Source organism: Monopterus albus, unplaced genomic scaffold (assembly GCF_001952655.1).
Source record: "Monopterus albus unplaced genomic scaffold, M_albus_1.0 scaffold13.1, whole genome shotgun sequence".
NCBI classification, from domain to species: domain Eukaryota; kingdom Metazoa; phylum Chordata; class Actinopteri; order Synbranchiformes; family Synbranchidae; genus Monopterus; species Monopterus albus.
The window spans coordinates 1,910,894-1,930,196 of NW_018127893.1; the positions used below are offsets into that span (position 1 = coordinate 1,910,894).

Consider the following 19,303-nt stretch of genomic DNA (forward strand, 5'->3'; position numbering starts at 1 on the left):
GGGTTCGTAAACGTGTGGAACCTACCATATGTACTGTATTTAGCAATATACTGTATGTCCAAGCCAAAGTTGAGCTATAGAAGCCTTTCTCAGTATGTGGTGGGGTCATCTGATACAGACCGCTTGACCTCCATCAGACCAAAGGACACATGATGCACATTCATCATCAAACCTCCAATGACATGAAGCCGGAAAATGACATATGGGATCTGTTAGAAAATAACCAGATTACAGTGTCACTTTACTAAACTACATTAAAGACAGTTATCCTCCTCCTTTAAGATTCTTTTCTCCAATTTAATCTCCCTGAAATCCAGGCTAAACTATTGTATTACCTCTGTCAATGAATACTTGGAAGATGGGAGTGTTGGAGTTGTGGTGATGCTGGCTCATGTGTTCTCTGATCAGCAGCAGCTGCAGTAACACTGCTCAGCGTTTTACCTTTCACTCGCTCCACTCGCTCATTCTACCTTTTCTACAAGCCCTTCAGAAATCATCCTGCATTAACAGTACAGGACGGAAGTCTCGCTTTTTGCTCCGTCTTTTTCCCAGCCTACTCTCCCTCCCTCTCTCATGCACACACATGCGCCCAAAAGCGACCAGTGTTCAACCAACCAAACAATGGCAGCAGCATCAGAAGAAAGCCATCACATAATGAAGTCATTATCATTACCAGACTAACAATAACTACACTCACATGTGAACACACACATATATAAATGCACATGCACCATTACATAAAAGCTCCAATGGAAGCAGTGATGTTGAACAAAATATCTCATTGAATTACATTTTCTATTTCTTTGCTCTGCAGAGTCAGGTCACCTTGTTATTGCTTTGTAGAGATTTAAGACTTCCCCCTTTATGCTTGAGTCAAAGAACAGATCTCCCTCTAGCAAAAACAAACACAGGACGGGACAGAAGCAGCACAGCCTTACAACAAAGAGGAAATGGCCTCTTCGTCCAGCTGGACTAGAAGATATGAATCTTGGATGTTTACGGTCTGGGAGCAAAACAGTTCTGTTGCTGGCTTTGAGTTGCCAGTGAATTATATGGATTGGGACACAATTTATCCAGATGTGAAGGCTTTCACTTTTTACTTCCTTTCACTCTCCTCTCCTTTCTGATGAGAGCAACACCAAAACTACACACCCATGCGCTCACCCACACACATGCAGACAAACACCGGTAGCTACAGTAAAAGCAGAGAGGGAGTGCGCTGTATCTAAGCAGAGCACTCAGAGTAAATCTGAACTCCATAAATCAGAATGGTGCAGGCTGCAGCTACGGAAACATGGAGGAGTCAAACTATGGGGGCAGGAGGAAATATAAAAGGACTGCTTCATAAATAGAACAGAATAGAGAAACACTGCTGCTAGAGAAGATTTAGACCTCAGTGCATTCTGCATACCAACATAGGCAGGGATAGAGCTTAAAAGACCATCCACAGCCTGGCGTACTGAATGAGGATTTTAATATAAGACACTTTCTATGGGCTGAGTATGTGTGTAGCCGTCATGGACTAGGCTAATGTGTGTGTGTGTGTGTGTGTGTGTGCGCGGGGAAGGGGGGTCTGATAACCTGCCTGGCAACCACTAGAATAAACACCCTCCTACTCCTCCCATAGATAAAAGGGCCCTCACTTATCCAATTCCCCCCTGAAGCCCCTCACACATCAGTCATATTCAGCATAACAAGCAGCATATTTTACCAGGTGCGCACCATTGCCTGTGTGAAGAGACACATGATGCTGTCGTTTCCATGACAACATTAGCCTGGCTTCAATCCTGCATTGAACAGACTGGGTGGGTCCGGCGGTGACAATAGAGGGCTAATAGAGGGGAAACGGCAGAACAGATACAAACGATTCGCCCTGTATATTATGAATGTAAGGCGAGTGGTAAAGGAAACCTATACTGAGACGAGGCTCGGTGGGTGGGCCCCTGGAAGCTCAAAATACTGTCTTTACAAGGAGAAAATCGAGCCATAAGATCTCTAAGATATTGAAATTCTTCAATACATTAACAGTGAATGCATATCTAAGATAAACGATTAAATGCAGCTGCAGGCAGAAGGCTGAGTGTGGGTGCGCATCTGTCATGACGCGTCAAACAGAGCGCGTGGTGCTGGCCGCCGCTTACCTCATTTTCTCCTATTTTATTCAGCTGGAGACGATTGTACCGATGAGGCTAATGAATAGGATCAGCAGTTCGTTGTAATTTCTGTATATACAACCAGGGAGCCTCGAATCAGACCACCAGCCTCCCCCTTACGCACGTCTGTGAAGATAATACACGCTAAGACGAGTCGTGTTGCAGGAACGCTAAGCGACAACCAGAGCGTTTTCTTCCATCTGCTTTGTGCTCCCTTGTCTCTGCTCTCCACACGCGCCGCTGCGTCTCCTCATGTCCATGTTCAGCAGAGGGCCGTGCTCGGCAGAAGATGGTGAACGGTGGTCGTCAGACGCCACCTCCTTCATGCCATAGTTTCTTCCCATTCGGAGTGTTTTGGTGAGGTGGAGAGATTTTGGATGAAATGCTAATCCGGCGAGCAAAGGAAGAAGGAGAAGAAGACCGGCTCAATGCTGCCCACCTGCGGGGAAGACGCACGCATGCAAGCCAGTGACACCCTTCGGCTCCACCCCGCGATCACCAGCAGCCCGTTAGAGCTTACCATTTGCCATTATGGTATGTCCATCTGAAACTAATGCAATCTGCTAGAACAGCCGACAAATCCCACGCCAGTTTTCGGTGTTGTTTAACTGCGCTGCATTATACAGAGAGGTGCATTTAGCGAAGCCCCGCTGATATAATAATGTGGACAAAATAAAGCTCAACATAACCATCTTCTAGTATGATCATTCAGTCAAATCAACACCTCTCTAAAACAGTTTAAACAGAAATGAAACATTATCACCTTCATGAAGGGAGGATTTGGTTTTAGATATGTGTACCTACCTAACAAACTGGTGGTGTAAGTCTTCCTGTAGTATTATGGTGGGCTGGGAAAAGCCCGGTATTGTGCTTAGTACTCCACATTTTGTACTACTACATGGTGTTAAAAGAATATAAATATTGAGAGAATAAAAAGGTGCATTCTATTTATACAGGATATACTGGTGATAATACCTCTTGGACAGGTAACAGGCTGAACAAGTAAAATGTCAGAAAATGGAAAATATACAACACAGTATCATTGGTATTTCATGTTGCATTTACTTTCAGACCGATGTTAAATGTTCAGTGGTGTTTTGCAGCCCTGAGTGTCAGGTGGTAAGACGCATCATATGGCATTCACTCTGTAGAGTGGTGGCTTTAACATCACTGCTGTTAGGTTTCGGTGGTTTTTCTAATAAGACAAGTCCAACAATCAGTTAACCTTCAGAATGTCTAAAATCTTCCTAAACCCATGGCTTGCTGTTAACCATAAGATGAGGAATGTGACATGTTACCTATGGTACCACAGATCTGACTGATGGTATACAGCTTGGCAGGTTGAAACATTCCAGTAAGTGCTAAATGGTGATTTGATTTAATAGACCTGTTGCATGTTTATCAGACTGAAACAGTGCATTATAGAAAAGCCCCTCAAGAAGATTCAGTTCAGTTCATCATGCCAGTGAGTGATGGTGCGCACCAGAGGAGCACATCAGACATTTACAGTGTAACGGTCTCATCTTTCCCCTTCATAAACCGGTCTGCGTGCAGCAAACCATGGAGAGACACAGGCTGAAAAAGGCGTCACACAACTGAAAACGCCCCCAAACCCTGAGGCACCTTAAGATAGAGGAAATAAATAACAAAAAATTTGAAATGATTTCACATCCTGTATATTCCTGTGTGAAGCCCCTCGGTACATTTACACACATGGAACAAGTTTTCAAAAGAAGTGAAATTAACAGTGAAAGATCTGAAACATAAATAATTGGAAGGTTTTTTTTTTAAGACCTGAAAACGCAAAAACTCAACTGTGGAAAATGTTCATACAACTTTGCTGAAAATGGTTAAAATCCTACCTTTGATTCTGGATAATGTGAGTAAATAATGTTAATTTCCCAGAATATAATGGTTAACAGCTCATCTGGTTCTCCTTTTCACTGATATTAATCTTCATGCTGAGAGGCATGCCCACCTAATTCAGCATTAGCCCTGACTGCATTGCTAGTTTTAATGCACAAAAGGTCAGTGCAAATAAATCAGTAGGTGAATATGACGTTTACCATGGTTGATACCTCTCTGAGTTTGTTTAGGACTGCCAGAGGCTCGCTCTGATGAGTCGGTGTTAATAGCAGGGAAAGGTCCTGCTTCACCTGTGCTTTCCTGAGTTGTGAAATACACAACAAAAGAACATTTACTAATTAGAAAATCACGGTTCTCTCTTTCCATACACTTTCCCAGCACTCTTGGACCTCCAACTCAGTGATACTGTCTGGGACAGCTCTGACAAACCCCTTCAGTCCATTATTGGTGACAGAAGTGTGCACAGTACAAGAGCAGTGAACAGCCAAACTGTACAGATGCAGCCATAAAATCAGCCTTTGGTTCTGTTTAGTTGAATTTGACCTTAGGTTTCATTTGTTTCTACAGTGTGTGAAAGATTTTTTTACATGTAGTGTGAATAAAATAAAAGAAGAAATATTCAAAATTCTTGTAATTCAAACAACCACACATTCCACCTCCAGTAGTTCGTCTCATCTGGGATCTGAACAAAACCTCAGGACTCAGGTTCCTCTTCTATCAGTTCACTCCAGTCAGATCTGCCTAATTTATTAGTGTCTGAGTTAATTAAAATTTGGTTTGGTTCAGTTTAGTGCAGTTCAGTTCAGTTTGCTTCAGCTGAGTTTAAGGCCCCAGCAGCAGTTAGGCTGACAGAATGTGCCTCTGTCTGGTCGCTCAGACTATCCTCCACTGCATCACGCTCACGTCCTTCCCTCCTGTTGACACCAGGTAACTGTCATCATACAGGAAGGTCACATTGGTCACGTGACTGCTGTGGCCACCGTAAACATGGCTGGGAGCCTTAAAAAAACAACAACAAATAAACCATTTTGGCAGCTTTGTTAGCTTTTCCATAAGCAGTGATTTGAAGTTTTAATTGAAGCTGTATTACAGTACAGAGGTTCTTACTCTGAACTGTGAACAGGGGTATGAGAAGAGATGGACCTTCCCAAAATCATCTCCAGTAACCAGGAGGCTCTTATTGTTGGACCTGCTGACGGCGTTGATATCTGTGCCATCTGAGCCATCAGGCCACAAGCCTGAGGAGTGAAGGCAGTAGAAATGAACAAACAAGGATATTCAGAATGAACACACACACACAGAGGGAGAGGGACAGAGCTCTCACTTACCAAAGACGTGGAAGCCCAGAGTGCAGGTGTACGTGGCCCACTCGATATCTCTGGTGGCCTCCACGCTGACCACTTGTTTACACACTGATGGGATCCCTTGGTAAACACACAAATCAAATACATCACAATTTAGCCTGACATACTGTAGTATAATAGCATAAAGCCCCTGAAAACCAGGTTTTTATATCAAATCAAATTTGCTATAACTTTTCTTGCTGCTTTGGTCGGTGGAAACAAGTTAAGACCAACAAATCCTCACTTTTGAAGCTGCAATGGGGAACTCGTGAACCAGGGCCTTTGTGAACTTTGTCCACTAAGAGCGTCACCATGTTAACATTAAGTCTTTAGTACTAAAGTAGGACAGCTTTTAAATGCTGCTAGTTTTGCACTTGATAGATATTTTCACATCATCGCTGACATACACTGAGCACAGTACACTGAAAATAAACCCCTCAGACATTGGGGAATAATTAACAGATGTTGAAATCTTTTGCATTATTTTATGTGTCACGTTACACAAATGTAAATTGATCAATATAACAGGCTGTGAGAGGATGACAGCGATCATACTTACAATACAGTATCTCATAGTCTCCTGAGTTTGATACCAGATACTGGGAGTCTACTGACCAGTCCAGATGAGTGATGAAACTCGAGTGACCCTGAGACACAGGACCAAGTTATATTGTTTTTCTTTGCAGCAATAAAATCACACACTTCACAGAATTTCCGTTGTCAATATAGTTTTCAAGCACCAGAAATAATCCTAGAAATGTTGATCCAGTTTAATACAGTAACCTTTAGTCATTATGTTTACATAGACACAGCTGTGTATGACTCGTGTTGTCATTCATCATTTTATAGCTTCTCTCTCAACACACAGGGAGGACAAAGTGTTCAGAGTGGAGGCCCAAATATAAGGCCAAGTAGGAAACTAAATATAACACTGATGGGGGGAGGAATTAAAAATAAAGTAGCCACAGATTAGGGGGGAATATAAATACAGGTGCTCACCGAGCACTTCCCGACTCGACTGTACTTCCTCCCGTTTTCTGCCACAGCGTAGATATAGATGTAGTTGTCATGAGAACCAATGGCCAGGAAGTTACCATCTAAGTTAAATAAAAGAAGACAGGAAGATTATTGGTGGTAAAGTAAAATAAAATGGAAATGTTTGCAGATGTTCTCTGCATGCTTAAGTGAAACATACCATCAATGGTTCTCAACATACCTGGCCCGTAGCGTACAACAGAGAGCTGTTCATTCCCATCTGTGTGCACTGTGACTAAATCCTTAGAGTCGGTGTCCAGCACCAGCCACCTGCAGGATCAGTGGCAGCCTTCTCAGCAATCTGGTTTGTCATCAGTTTAACAACAATTCAGATATGCTCTAGAAAAACCCACTGTTTTAGCATTTACAGTCAGGTACTGCTGTAACTCTTTGGAGACTGAGTAGCCACAAAATGCGTTTTAGTAATGGCATCTCTACCTGCCAATCTGGGTTCCTATGGCAACCACAGCACCTGTCGGGTGGAAGCCTGCTGATTGGGCGGCATCCTGTGAGAAACAAATTACAGTAGAACATGTTTAATGTAATTAAATAAATAGGAAAGTATGCATAACACTGATTTGACTACCAAATTTAAATGTAAAGTTCCAGATGCTACTCAAGGACATTAGAACTGATAAAACAGTGCCTGCCTGAGGTGGCATTTTGCATGTAAACCCTGTTTCTCTGTGTCTCCTTTTACCCTATTCTGAACCTAACCGATAATGTTTAATGATGCTAACATAAACCCAACTTTAACCTAACCCCAGTCAGTTACCTATTCTTCCCAAATCTTATATAAATATGTGTATATATCCACACAGTTTAGATGGAGGGTTTCAGATAAATGTATACAAAGTTATATTTTTAGGGTATTGCTCTGAGGGTTATCGTTCTTTTATACAGTCATGGGTTAACTGTTCTCGAGTGTGATGTCACAAGGAACAAACTATCCTTGTGTCTGGTTGTTTTGGTGTACAGTGAGCTGTAGCACCATCCAGAGGAGAGGAGTTCAAACTGTTTGTGTCCAGGGTGTGAGGGGTCTGCAGAAATCTGCTCTGCTTTGTTTTGGACCCGATGATTGTTTCTGCAGTCCTGACTTTCTGCTGGAGTCTGCTCCTGTTCTCCAAACCAGACAGTGATGGATGAGCAGAAACCAGACTCTATGATTCCTCTGTGGAACTGTATCAGCAGCTCCTGGGGCAGGTTGAACTTCCTGAGCTGGCGCAGGAAGTGCATCCTCTGCTGTGCCTAATACACACTGAGAGCTACTGTACTGAAGTCAAATTCCTGATCAATAAAGCTAATTCTGATTCTGGTCTTGGGATCTAATACATTACTCTTTAAGTTAAAATGGAAACGTGCATCCTTGTTGCAACATGACACCACAGTATCACAAATCCACTTTATCTTGATGCACAACAGATTTAAAAAAATAAAAATTCAGTGAGATCACTGAAAATGACAACACTTCACCCAAAGAGAGGACACTTTTAAACTCAGTTTGTGCTGGGTTGTATAATTCCCATGACTGACACTAGGTGGCAGTGTTGACCAGATTTACCTCCAAACTCTTTGTCCACATGACCTGATGGGTACTGGAGTCCCAAAGGCTGACCTGCCTGTCATAGCCACAGGTGAGAAACTGAGGCTTCAAGGGGTGAACGGCCAAACCCCACAGCTCATCAGTATGACCCTGGAGAGGAGAGGAGAGTTTGTCTTTGGCATTTCTCATCTTCACTTTGGACTCTGACTTTGTTCAGTACCGTAAAGAGCAGCTGAGCTTGGCCAACAGTGTAACAGATCTATAACTGTTAAATAATTAATTAGCCAATCAACAGAAAGCTATTTTGATTTTTGATTCATCATTTTAAGCTAAATGCAGAGCATTCTCTGGTGTCAGTTTCTACAGCAAAAGGATTTCTGCTTTTCCTTGTTTATTTTTATAGACAAAACAAGACATCTGAGGACATCTCCTGCACCCTGGGAAATGGTGACTGGGATTTCTTTCATAATTTTGTGACATTTTATAGACTAAACAATTAATCATTAAATGGATGAAATGACTGGCAGAATTATCAGTAATACAAATAGGCATTAGATGCAGCTCTAACTTGTAGAACAAGTGTAGGAGTGGTGAACCAGACTGGTACATCTACCTGTGTAATAGGTATAAATTCTCTATCCAAACTGCCTTGCAAAACAAAGTTCTTTGTGGTCCCAATGAGCACAGTCTCCCCCCTGCCCTCTGCTATGGTCCGGATGGGACCAAACAACTCAGGCACCTGGGAAGAAAACATAATAATCATGTAAACCATCTGCTCTCTTGGAACATTTGCAGAAGAAACATCAGTTAATCTTTTACTCCATAATGTATGTGGTCTCAGAGAAAACTGGACATTAGTGATCCATTATGCACAGAAAAAAATCACTATATATGATTATAAATATCCATAAATCTAAATGAGAGCACAACCCCATCTCATCCTCTGTAATGTACGAATGTGTTGCAGTATCTGCTGCTTCAGGCTGGAGTGCAATTTCTGGCTAATATAAGAGACCAAGATTTACTTTAAAAGAAGGCACTGGATATGCAGCTTAACACTTTATTAACACATATACACAGTCATTTTTGTTGATTTTTTTTCTCACCTCCACCGTCTGTATCTGCTGGAAGCTGCTGTTCCAGGAAATGAGCCTGCGGTCTTTACCTCCAGACACCAGCATGCCATTCCTCAGCATGCAGAGAGCAAAGATGCTGCCCTCATGAGCTCCTTGGATGACATGGCTGATACGATTAGTGCCTGCATGACATAGATTGGATGAGATGGATGAGAAGGTTCAATAGGAGAAAGTCAGACACGGTGGTAGGCTGCTTGAATAGGGCTCTAATGGACATACAACCTCACAGACAGATCACAACAGATAAATGGGAGAGATCAATTATGGAGCTGCAGAGGGAGGGTGAAAAGTGCACTAAAACATATAGACTCTCTCACTGTGTACCTTTTCCCCACACCAGGATATTCCCACTTGAGTCTCCAGTTATAGCATCTCCATTTTCTGCAAAGGTCACGCACAACACAAACTTGGGCTTCTCCTGTTTCTGCAAGACCAGAACACACATGTCATTTCTTTGCTGTAAGACTACTGCACCATTTCTTTTCTATGTATAGATATAAAACTTGTATCACATCACAAGTTGTCTGCAGTGAATTTGTGATTCTACATCAAACTTTATTGCTTTACTGTGTGGTCCTAACCTACCTCAAACAGTCCTTGCTTTTTAAGCAGCACGCCTTTCTCCAGGTTCCAGAAATAGAGATGGGATTTGCCACAGGTCACCACAATGTTGCTGTCTGTTGGGTGGAAGTCTGCAGCAAACACTGACTCGTTGGAGCACTGAGCAAAACACATGAAACAGCAAACGAATTCGGCTGAGCAAGCAAAACAAGTCAAAACTGCTTGAGCGGGATGAGAGATTGTCTTAATTTGTCGGTTTAACACATAAAAATACACAGACATGTGCACACGACATACCTTGACCTCTGCCAGTCTGTCCTCTCTCTGCCAGTCCCAGATGGAGAGGACGTGGTCATTGGAGTCATCCACGGCACACAACGTGTTTCCTCCATTCTCACATACAGAAACAGGACATCGTTAACACAGCAAGGATCAGAAAACTAAGTACAGCCACAATTATGTCAAAAATAAGCCTTAAAGTGTGTCACTGGAGTTCCCTTACCGACTTGGAGAATGCCAAGCAGACCAAGGCTCGGTCAAAGAAGCCTGCACCCAGCACATGGAGAGTGTTGAGACTGACCGAGTCCCACACACGAATATGAGGAGCCAGCTGCTGCCAGGAAAAACACAAGGGCACAACACCAAGAGAGATATCATCAATATGATGTCCGCACACTGAATATATCAGTTAATGTTTCAGTGTCTCAGTCTGTTAATTTAGATTTGTCTAAAGTAATAATAATAATATCAATAAGGGACCTCACTTACTTTTCCATCTGAAGAGGTGCCCGCCACCTGCCCAGTTGCTATGGTGATTTTATCGGGGTGGACAGCCAGGCTGGCGAAGACATGATAAACAGTTAAACCTTTTCAACATCAGAGGGCCCATTTGAATAAAGATGAGAACATGAACATGAAAGGCAGCGTCTGATGAGTGAGCATTTTAATGATATTCACTGTAGCTACCACACACTAAGCAGTAACACTTTGGCCTGATAATCCAACCACTGATCTGTGGAAAACAAAAGAGTTGATTAATAGCTTGAACTTTCATTAACCTCAGAGTGTATTAACATAATTATAGAATTTACAGCTCAAGGTTTCTCTCACTGCACTGCACACTTTCTACATGCTGGTGTACAAACTTGCACACACGGCACCTGTTTGCCTCTTATTTCCCTCATTATAGTTATTCTGCAGGAGTACACAGGAATACTGAACCACGAAGGTGACCTCATTCTGTTGTCCTGCTATGGGTTTGTGTGAGTTTATGCAATTATTAGATATGAGGAAATGAAAACAAGCTCTAGAGGCCGTGAGGATTAAAGCAAATATCAAGCCAGGAAAAACAGCAGGGCAGCTATGTGGAAGCACTTCTTCAGTTAAATTCCCAAGTGTCACTTACCATTTGATGTCGTCCGTGTGTCCAGTGTAGTGTCTCTGCAGCTGTTCATCCACATTGAACAGGACGACCACTGAGGCGATGAAATACACGGTTTCTCCAGTGGGAAGCAAGTAAAGGTTGGAGCGACAATCTCGACCCCGGTAACCGTAGCTGGATATTTAGAGGGTCAGGGAATAGCCAATAAGCAACTGAAAGAAAATTAATCAGCAACTAGTTTGTTTGTTAAGCAACTTTTCCCATCCATTAGCCTCTCACTTGTGAAGATTTGTAGTGGTTTTCTCTTCTGTGGTAGTAAACTGAACATGTTAACTAATCAAGTTGAGAATGAAACTAAGTGTTGCATCCCTAATCCTACACAACATGCACAGACCATGCAGTTCAGTTTTTGTGTGCACTTTCTCCTTCAGATTTAATCTTCTCTTTGTTTTCCTTGTAGCTTTTCCCTTTGGGTTTCTGCTGCTGAACAGCAAACTACATTCATTCCTTCATGAACAAATGAAAGAAAGAGACAACCCCACAAATGAAACAAAATAAAAACAAAATAGCGACCAGAAGAGCTGCTGACTGGTTGCGGCTCAGCCTGCCAGATGTCTGCAGGTTATTACTGACTGCAGGCTGCAAAGCGCTGAGCCCGGCTCCGACTGGGCAGCACAAACACGGCGAAAATGAACATTTGATTTACTCTGACAAGTAGGGAGAGCAGAAGACACGTCCAGCGCTTCCTCTCCTCACTACATCACAGGCCAATCTAGAGTTAATTTCCTCAGAAGATTACTTTTCAAAACTTTCCAAATCAGAACTACAACTGTATTTAAACCATTTATTTCTGTAGAATATTCCCTGTGCACACGAAAAAAGAAAAGAATACACAAAAGCGGGTCATCACACAGGTGGTGTTTAGCAAGCGGTGCAGTGAAAGGATACACCCAGTCCAGTTTGAGTTTGTTACTGGGCAGCTCAGCTCTGGCCTCCAGGCAGTAGCTGTCCATTTGGTCTTTGGGCATGTACATGGTGATGGGACGACCCTTCAAAAACATTTTCACATAGCCTTCCTCTAGATAAAGCAAACAAATGGTCAGTAAGATTATACATAAAACCCAAATGACTGCTGGTGTTGTTAGTTTTTAATGGTGTCATATTTTTATACACAATGCACAGACATGATGATAATGAAGCATAATACATGGTGTTATGATGTAAGTGACAAAGGCGACAATATTGAATGTGTGACAACATTAGAAGATAATGGAGTGATGTGATTGTGATTATGATAAAACACAAATGAAAGCAAAATTTACAAACAAATGAGCTTTTTAACTGACTTTATTAATTTATTTCAAACAATCTAACACCAATCCTATGACAGCAGAGAGTGCAAACATTTCATTAAAAATGTCTCATAAATAACTCAGAAATATCATCTCGCAGCAGATGTTAACCAAACTAAAATGCAGACACAAGCTGAGCAAAAGGAAATGTTATGGGAAAACAGATTCAAGCTTAGAAAAGGGGACAATAAGAACCTCTCCTCAATGAACAATGAAAAATAAATCATCCAGAAAATATCAAAACAAAAAAAAATCTCTGGATCTCTCCGAAACTGAGGACATAGGGTCTTAATGGTAGAAATGCACAAATAGACCAGATATAAAATCTGCTTTTTGTCATGATTTTGGTTTTGTACTGACTGGCTCCAACTGAGGACAGTGTACTATTTTTTGCTAAGTGAAATAAATTAGTAACAAATCTGGAAGTACTGGCTGGGAGATTTAATAGGGCTGCGGTAACTTGGTGTGGCAAGGGGAGAGCATGATGTCAACTGATGGCTGAAACTCGGGGTCTTTCTGACAGGTGGTGCCTGGCAGCACCAGCTTTTCTGGTCATGCTGGCCTTCCTGCTTTCTGAGATTTGTCGGGGGCTGGCAGCTGAACAAGATGTTACAAGTGAGGCTGCGGGGCTGCTGCTGGTCCCCATCCGTTTGGCAGAGCAGCTGAGGTAAATCTGTACCGCGACTATAATGTGGATGGAGAGGGGTGGTGGAGGTTGTCAGGACCGGTAGGACAAAAAGGGACAAGCAGGTTGAAGGATCAAGAAACGTAAAGGGTGGAGGAGGTTGGTAGAATATGTTAGACAGATGTAATGGCTGTTTATTGTTTCACATTTAGTTAAAGCAAGACACACACACACACACACACACACACACACACACACACACAAGGAAACTAGGGGAACTGGCTGTTAATATAAACCACCAGCAAGGTGCTTATCATCAAACAGATATTAATTCAGATCTTGTCATGAGAGGATGCAATTCATTTTAAGGGTTCACCAGCCAAAAATATCAGGAACGACTGATCAAGGGTAAAAAGATCACTGATATCTTAAAAGTCATTGTTTAAAGAATTAATTGTTCTGTAACAAGACTAGGTAGAAAGAAATATATCAGTGAGGAAATGAGCTGGCTTTGATTCTAGTCTTTTTTAAACTTTCCTAGCAGCTTTGTGAATATTTGCTGAAGGGGTCTACACACATACAGATGGCACATCAGGCTACACGAGAAAACTACAAGCAGTAAAATCAAAACACACTTCAATAGGAAATACCCCACAAGAGACTGAATGTGTCTGTAATGCAAATATTCATTTTCAGGGCAGGAAGATAAGAAGTGCAGTGGCAAATCTGCTTGCTCTGAACTAAGGCAAGGAATCTGACAGAAGATTTAAAGAGTTCTCAGATAAAAACTCAAAGCAATTGTAAGGAATCGTCAGAAATTTGTGTCGTTACTGTGATGACAGAGACTAAATGCAAGTGAGTGAAAGTGAGTTTGAGAGCAAACAGACACACGTCTGGTGAAGCAGCGGCTTCATCCGCAGTTCAGCAGCGAGTGTGGCGACACACAAGTGAACTACAAACACTGCAGTCGCACTCTGGCACGGTGCTCAAGTGCAGGTTAGGCAGTGTGTATGTGTGTTAGTTAATTCAGTCTCAAAACAATTAAAGGGAGCATAACTTTCACACACACACACACACACACACACACACACACACACACACACACACACACACACACACACACACACACACACACTTTGTAAATCTGCTTCTGTCCCTGTCTGGACAGCTCTCTGTTCATTGCACCCAAGGGTAGTAAGAAATCACAAAGAGACTGAGGCAGAAAAATATGACATGAATTAAAATTTTTAAATAGGAGTCCTGATTTTTATCCTTTGCCACAGTGCTAAAGCTCAGAGCAGAGTTGATGGATGTACTCAGATCAAATCAAATCATCTGCAGTGACCAGAGAGCCGTGGAGGCCAGGGGACGTTGGGGGGCAGGGGTAGCCTACCTTTGCAGTGGGTCACACGTCGCATCCCTTGTAAAAGGTCACAGAGACAGACACAAGCACCAGGTGAGGGGTGGCAAAGCTTCCTCACTTCTTGGCCTGTCCTACAATGAGTGCACTTCTTGTTTCCTAATTTTAATCAATAGCTGTTTCTGTCCTTAATTCTCTCAGTGAACCAGTGCTCTTTTCCTGTGGTACAGCATCACACCCTCTGCTCCTATGTGGTTAGAGGTTGGTCTATGTTGAATTTTTGTTTTTAATCCCTCCATGAAAAAAAAAAAACAAAAAAAACTAACAGACTGAGCTGTTCTTATTTGTCTCAGATGTTTTGGACAATAGCATCTTTTAAAACCAACAGTTTATGTCCATGACACTGCCCTGATTGCATTGCTTTGCAAGAGATTTTTAAAAAAAATCTATAAATAATTAAAATGTCCAGTAACTGTAACGTATTAGAAACAATTACCACTTTCTCCTAGTTAACATCTTAGGCCAGACAACAGCAGCCTTAGAGGTATTTCAAAACCATTAACAGGCTATACTTTTATGGTGATGACATGATTTATTACTGGGGATACTGACTGCATTAACATTTCTAAATCATAATCTGCTGTTTACATTTTATAAATATGCAAAGAATATGTTTTATATGAATCATATTACTAGAACTGGACTTCAAAAACACTAGAGAGAGTTTGTTAGATGTGAAGCCACTTCCATCCATCCATTTTCCTCCGCTTATTCGGAACCGGGTCGCGGGGGCAGCAGTCTAAGCAAAGATGCCCAGACTTCCCTCTCTCCAGACACTTCCTCCAGCTCCTCTGGGGGAATTCCCAGGCCAGCCGAGAGACATAGTCCCTCCAGCGTGTGCTGGGTGAAGCCACTTGCACTACATTAACTTCAAAAAATGTGCCTGTGTTAAGTCTGTAGAGTCTAGACAGGCTTTGTTGCGGCTGTAGTCTAAACTAAAAAAATCTGGAGCCAGGTGTGTAAACCAAATGAAAAACATCATTTCAATTTACAGTCAATCAATAGCACAGTGGAGGTGGAAATTCTGATCAATACTTATCTCATTGTTCATTTCATATTCAATTCTTTTGCCTTGCCTACAATGTGTTCTCTGATTTGTTTCAGAAATAAATGGTGGGGGTTTGGTTCACTGTCTGGTTCTAAAAGCATAAACCCAAAATGTAATGGGTGGCTCGTCTTTTCCTTTTTAAAGCCCTTCTCAATTCTCAGGTTTGTGCTGTATGTGTCCTACCTTACGAACTGCAGAAAAGATTTTTTTTTTAATCTGCCAGAAAGACAACCAACTATTTTACCTTGTTTCTGTGTGAAACCAGGTATAAGAATTTCAATGGAATGCCAGTATTTGTCAACCTTAGTCTTATTATATTCATTTTGTTTATGGGTCCACAACTCTGTTGCAGAGATTTGGCAAATGCAGACTCAATGATGTAGTCAGTGAAAGCAGCACAATCTGCCTACAGCTTTCAAAGTAAATTTCACTTTTACAGAAATCATTTCAATCATTTGGCAGCTGCAGTAGTTTGGTTAGCTGGAAAGCTGCTGCAGCGTATCCCTGCACAAGTAGCTACAATAGCTGACCCATGGGACTGCATTCTGTTTACTTGAAGTAGGACTCGAAGACAGTGATAGAAGTAATTTAAGCCTTCAGGAGGCTGTGCTGCTCACCCTGATATACTGTGTTGTAGGGCTTTTGGGGGCTATTTGTTTCCTGAATGCCTATAATAAAAATTACAAGTGCAGAGTTCTGTAATGGAAATAATGAAAGTACAACCCTGAGTGAAAATATCAGATTTTAGTTGAATAAAATGGAAAACCCCTCAGACTGTAAAACCAAAAGCTTAGCTGAAACAATGCAGAAAAAGTGTAATAAAAAGAAAACATGAATGGAATTGTGGATTTGAAGAAGATGTAGTAATGGATGAGGTAGAGACTGGATGAGACACAACATCATGAAGAGAAGCTCTCAGTGGTCCTCTGTGTGTTCAAAGCACACACTGTATTTCATTTAATGATGCAATCTTATTTCAGGAATACGAATGGCTAACGAGCGATTCTTTATTTTGACAGGATTCCTATAAAGTGCATTGACCTCTGACTGCCACAGACAGCCACTGAGCATCACATGAGTAATGGCTCTCAGTGGGTTGTATTGTAGCATCAGATATCAGGCTATAGTGCAGTAAAAGGGCCTCTGGTTCTTACCTGTATTGAACACTGGATCCCTCTGTTTACTGCAAAGTAAATGAGTAAACATGATGAAGCATTCAGTATCTGCTGTATATTATTGATTTGAAATGGCTTTATAAGGATGGCAGTGTGTTATCTGCTGTGTCAAACATCAAATCAAAACAGAAATAGCCTCCTATCTTGTTTGGACAGAAGCTATCTGCAACACATACACTGTCTGAATGGGGGAAGTTGCTTCATCATCACATCCATGTTACCTGTCACTTTTCTTGCCGCTGGAATTGCTGCCAGTGGATTCGGCACGAGTTCGATTACCCTTGGAGTCGCTTGAATCTTTCCGTGTAAGAGTTCCCACGTGTTCATTTGAGCTGGCTCTCCTCACAGTGCTGTGGTGAGAAGGAAGGTGGACAGAGGCAAAACACGGGAGGTGAGATACAGGTCATAAAACTACTTGATGCTGCTTTTCTGAAAATACCCTCTGGTAAAAGGTTTCATCAGAGAAATAGCTTTTGAAAGCACAAACAGGGAATATGTATTCATGTGATGATTCAGCTCAGAGATGTCTTGATATTGCCTCACATTTTTAAGAAAGGTCCTAAACTGTGTGACGCTGTACATCAGTATATATCTACAACACAATGCCAGTACAGTCCTATGCAGATCTACATATCAGTGGTGCAGACTGCCTGCCTATTCACAACAATGAAAAGGCTCCATCAGCAGTCCAGTGACCAGGAGGCTCAGTCATCTAATCCACCCTATGGGAGAAGAGTCCATTGAAATCCTAAAACTGGCCTGTGGTGTTTTCCCTTCTGGAGAGTCTGTGTGTGTGTGTTTGGTAAAGAGCAGAACAGAAGAAAAATAGGCAGAATCTGGTGTTTGCTGTGTCATCCTATAAGGAGTCAGAGTAATTGGGCCACAGGGCATTAGGAATGCTAACAGTAATGGGATTGTGACCAATCTGCAGTTTAGACTAATCCCAGATACAGACGGTAAACAACACAAACACTGCTCCAAAGGACAATGATTCGAACAACAGTGAATGGTATCAAGCAGAGAAATGGTGAATGGAAAATGCTAAAAATGTCACACTTCTGATGTAGTTTGGTGACTGATTTAGTAGCTGAAAATCACGGTTAACGTTCATCAGGTCAGTCATGTGGCCATGATGTTATAGTGTGACCAGTATGTTGAAACTTGGTGATCCTCTCACCTGAGCGGCAGATAGAAAAATCTGGTAGAACGAGACAGAGAGGACAAACTGGAAAGACTGGCAGGACATCACAGAGCAGGTGGACAAGACACAAACAGGACAAAACATTACAAGACTGTCCTCCCTTAAAAAAATGACCCTATAGATTATCTGTGCAAGGAGCTGATGACACATTGTTACATTTTATTAGGTGACATCTATCAGCGTGATGGAGGAAATCAGGTGACGTATATAAAGAGCAGCACTGCCCATGTAGGGGCGGACTGGGTTGACAAAATGTAGGACTTTGACATGAGAGACTGCTATTTGTTTCAAACCAATAGTCAGCATTTCTTTTATCAATGAGTGTGTATTTGAACCTATACCTTTGCATTTCCTTAAATCTAACCAAGCTGTTTTTGTGTCTAAACCCTAACCAATGACCAGTCCATAACCTTGTCCATTTATTTATAATTGCAATGATGACAAAGGCCCAGTATGCTGCCACCAGTATGCCATTACTGTAATCATGACTGCCACTGTAGTTGTGCCATTTCAGGAGAGACTCCTATGGATCACATCAGAGGGCAGGTACACACGACATCTGTGGTTGTTTAAGTTGGAGGACATGCAGAACATACAGAGGAAGGGACATGTTATCAAAGAGAGACAATACAAAAAGGACAAACGACAGGAAAGATGGGAGAAGACTCAATATGCAAAGATAAACCTCAAGGTGAGAGTCAGCATTAAAATTCCAGTGTATCAGCTCTCAATACTGGAAACCAGAACAGGAGCAGAAATATCAGTACACACAAGAAAAAATGAGGAAACAAAACTACAGGGGAGTTAACATCTGTTTGGACTGGAGTTAGTCTCTGCTGAGCTTCATCTGATTATGGTAATGTCATCCAGAGATGGGAAAAGGCTATTCTTCCCCCGACAAACAAGACTGATAACCTGTGTTCCAGGTAACTGCAAGCATTGCACAGTTATTTTTAAAATACAGTCCTCACCCCTTTGTGGCTGCAGTGCTAGTGTCCTTTCTGGATCCAGTTCCGGATGGAGAGGGCAGAGTGCCGCTGCTTTTCTTTGTTAGGATGGTCCCATTATGTACTGTGGGCCGTAACGGCAGCGCGGTAATCATCGGCCTGGCTGGAAGAAGAAGGGCAACAAAGACTTGACTCAACTCAGATTTTTCTTTGGTAACCTGGACTTGACTTGGACTGGAACATGAGGACTTGTGTTTACAGCCCCAAATCAAAAAAAGTTGGGACACTATGTAAAATCTAAAAACTGAAAATAGTAATTTGTAAATCATATGTCTCCTGTATTATGTTGAAAACAATACAGCAGCACATTCATTCATTGTGATACCTCATGAATTTTATTCTTTGTTCAAAATAAAGACTCAAATCACATCTTACTCCCTGTTATCAGAGTCATCAATGACTACATTTAACACAATTATCTAATATTATATATATATAAAATTATAATGAATATATA

At 41.8% G+C, this 19,303-nt stretch overlaps 1 protein-coding gene across 11 annotated transcripts in view; it reads right to left on the reverse strand.

The window, feature by feature from the left end:
* Nucleotides 1-3,190: 3,190 nt before the first annotated feature.
* Nucleotides 3,191-19,303, reverse strand: part of eml1 (EMAP like 1) — a 39,029-nt gene continuing 22,916 nt past the window's right edge. For 6 of the 11 annotated variants that reach the window (XM_020590828.1, XM_020590831.1, XM_020590829.1 and 3 more), the window contains 22 exons: nucleotides 18,811-18,949; nucleotides 17,816-17,872; nucleotides 16,860-16,988; nucleotides 16,618-16,646; nucleotides 14,389-14,415; nucleotides 11,967-12,096; nucleotides 11,043-11,192; nucleotides 10,406-10,475; nucleotides 10,140-10,250; nucleotides 9,935-10,030; nucleotides 9,662-9,796; nucleotides 9,401-9,500; nucleotides 9,047-9,198; nucleotides 8,554-8,679; nucleotides 7,959-8,090; nucleotides 6,836-6,903; nucleotides 6,579-6,667; nucleotides 6,362-6,459; nucleotides 5,922-6,009; nucleotides 5,348-5,443; nucleotides 5,127-5,257; nucleotides 3,191-5,018 (listed from right to left, as the gene is read on the reverse strand). In XM_020590828.1, coding sequence (XP_020446484.1) covers nucleotides 4,893-5,018; nucleotides 5,127-5,257; nucleotides 5,348-5,443; nucleotides 5,922-6,009; nucleotides 6,362-6,459; nucleotides 6,579-6,667; nucleotides 6,836-6,903; nucleotides 7,959-8,090; nucleotides 8,554-8,679; nucleotides 9,047-9,198; nucleotides 9,401-9,500; nucleotides 9,662-9,796; nucleotides 9,935-10,030; nucleotides 10,140-10,250; nucleotides 10,406-10,475; nucleotides 11,043-11,192; nucleotides 11,967-12,096; nucleotides 14,389-14,415; nucleotides 16,618-16,646; nucleotides 16,860-16,988; nucleotides 17,816-17,872; nucleotides 18,811-18,949 — 2,279 coding nt within the window. In that variant the 3' untranslated portion in view covers nucleotides 3,191-4,892. The remainder of the gene's footprint in view (nucleotides 5,019-5,126; nucleotides 5,258-5,347; nucleotides 5,444-5,921; nucleotides 6,010-6,361; nucleotides 6,460-6,578; nucleotides 6,668-6,835; nucleotides 6,904-7,958; nucleotides 8,091-8,553; nucleotides 8,680-9,046; nucleotides 9,199-9,400; nucleotides 9,501-9,661; nucleotides 9,797-9,934; nucleotides 10,031-10,139; nucleotides 10,251-10,405; nucleotides 10,476-11,042; nucleotides 11,193-11,966; nucleotides 12,097-14,388; nucleotides 14,416-16,617; nucleotides 16,647-16,859; nucleotides 16,989-17,815; nucleotides 17,873-18,810; nucleotides 18,950-19,303) is intronic. The other 5 variants (XM_020590834.1, XM_020590830.1, XM_020590825.1 and 2 more) reach the window with 4 other exon arrangements.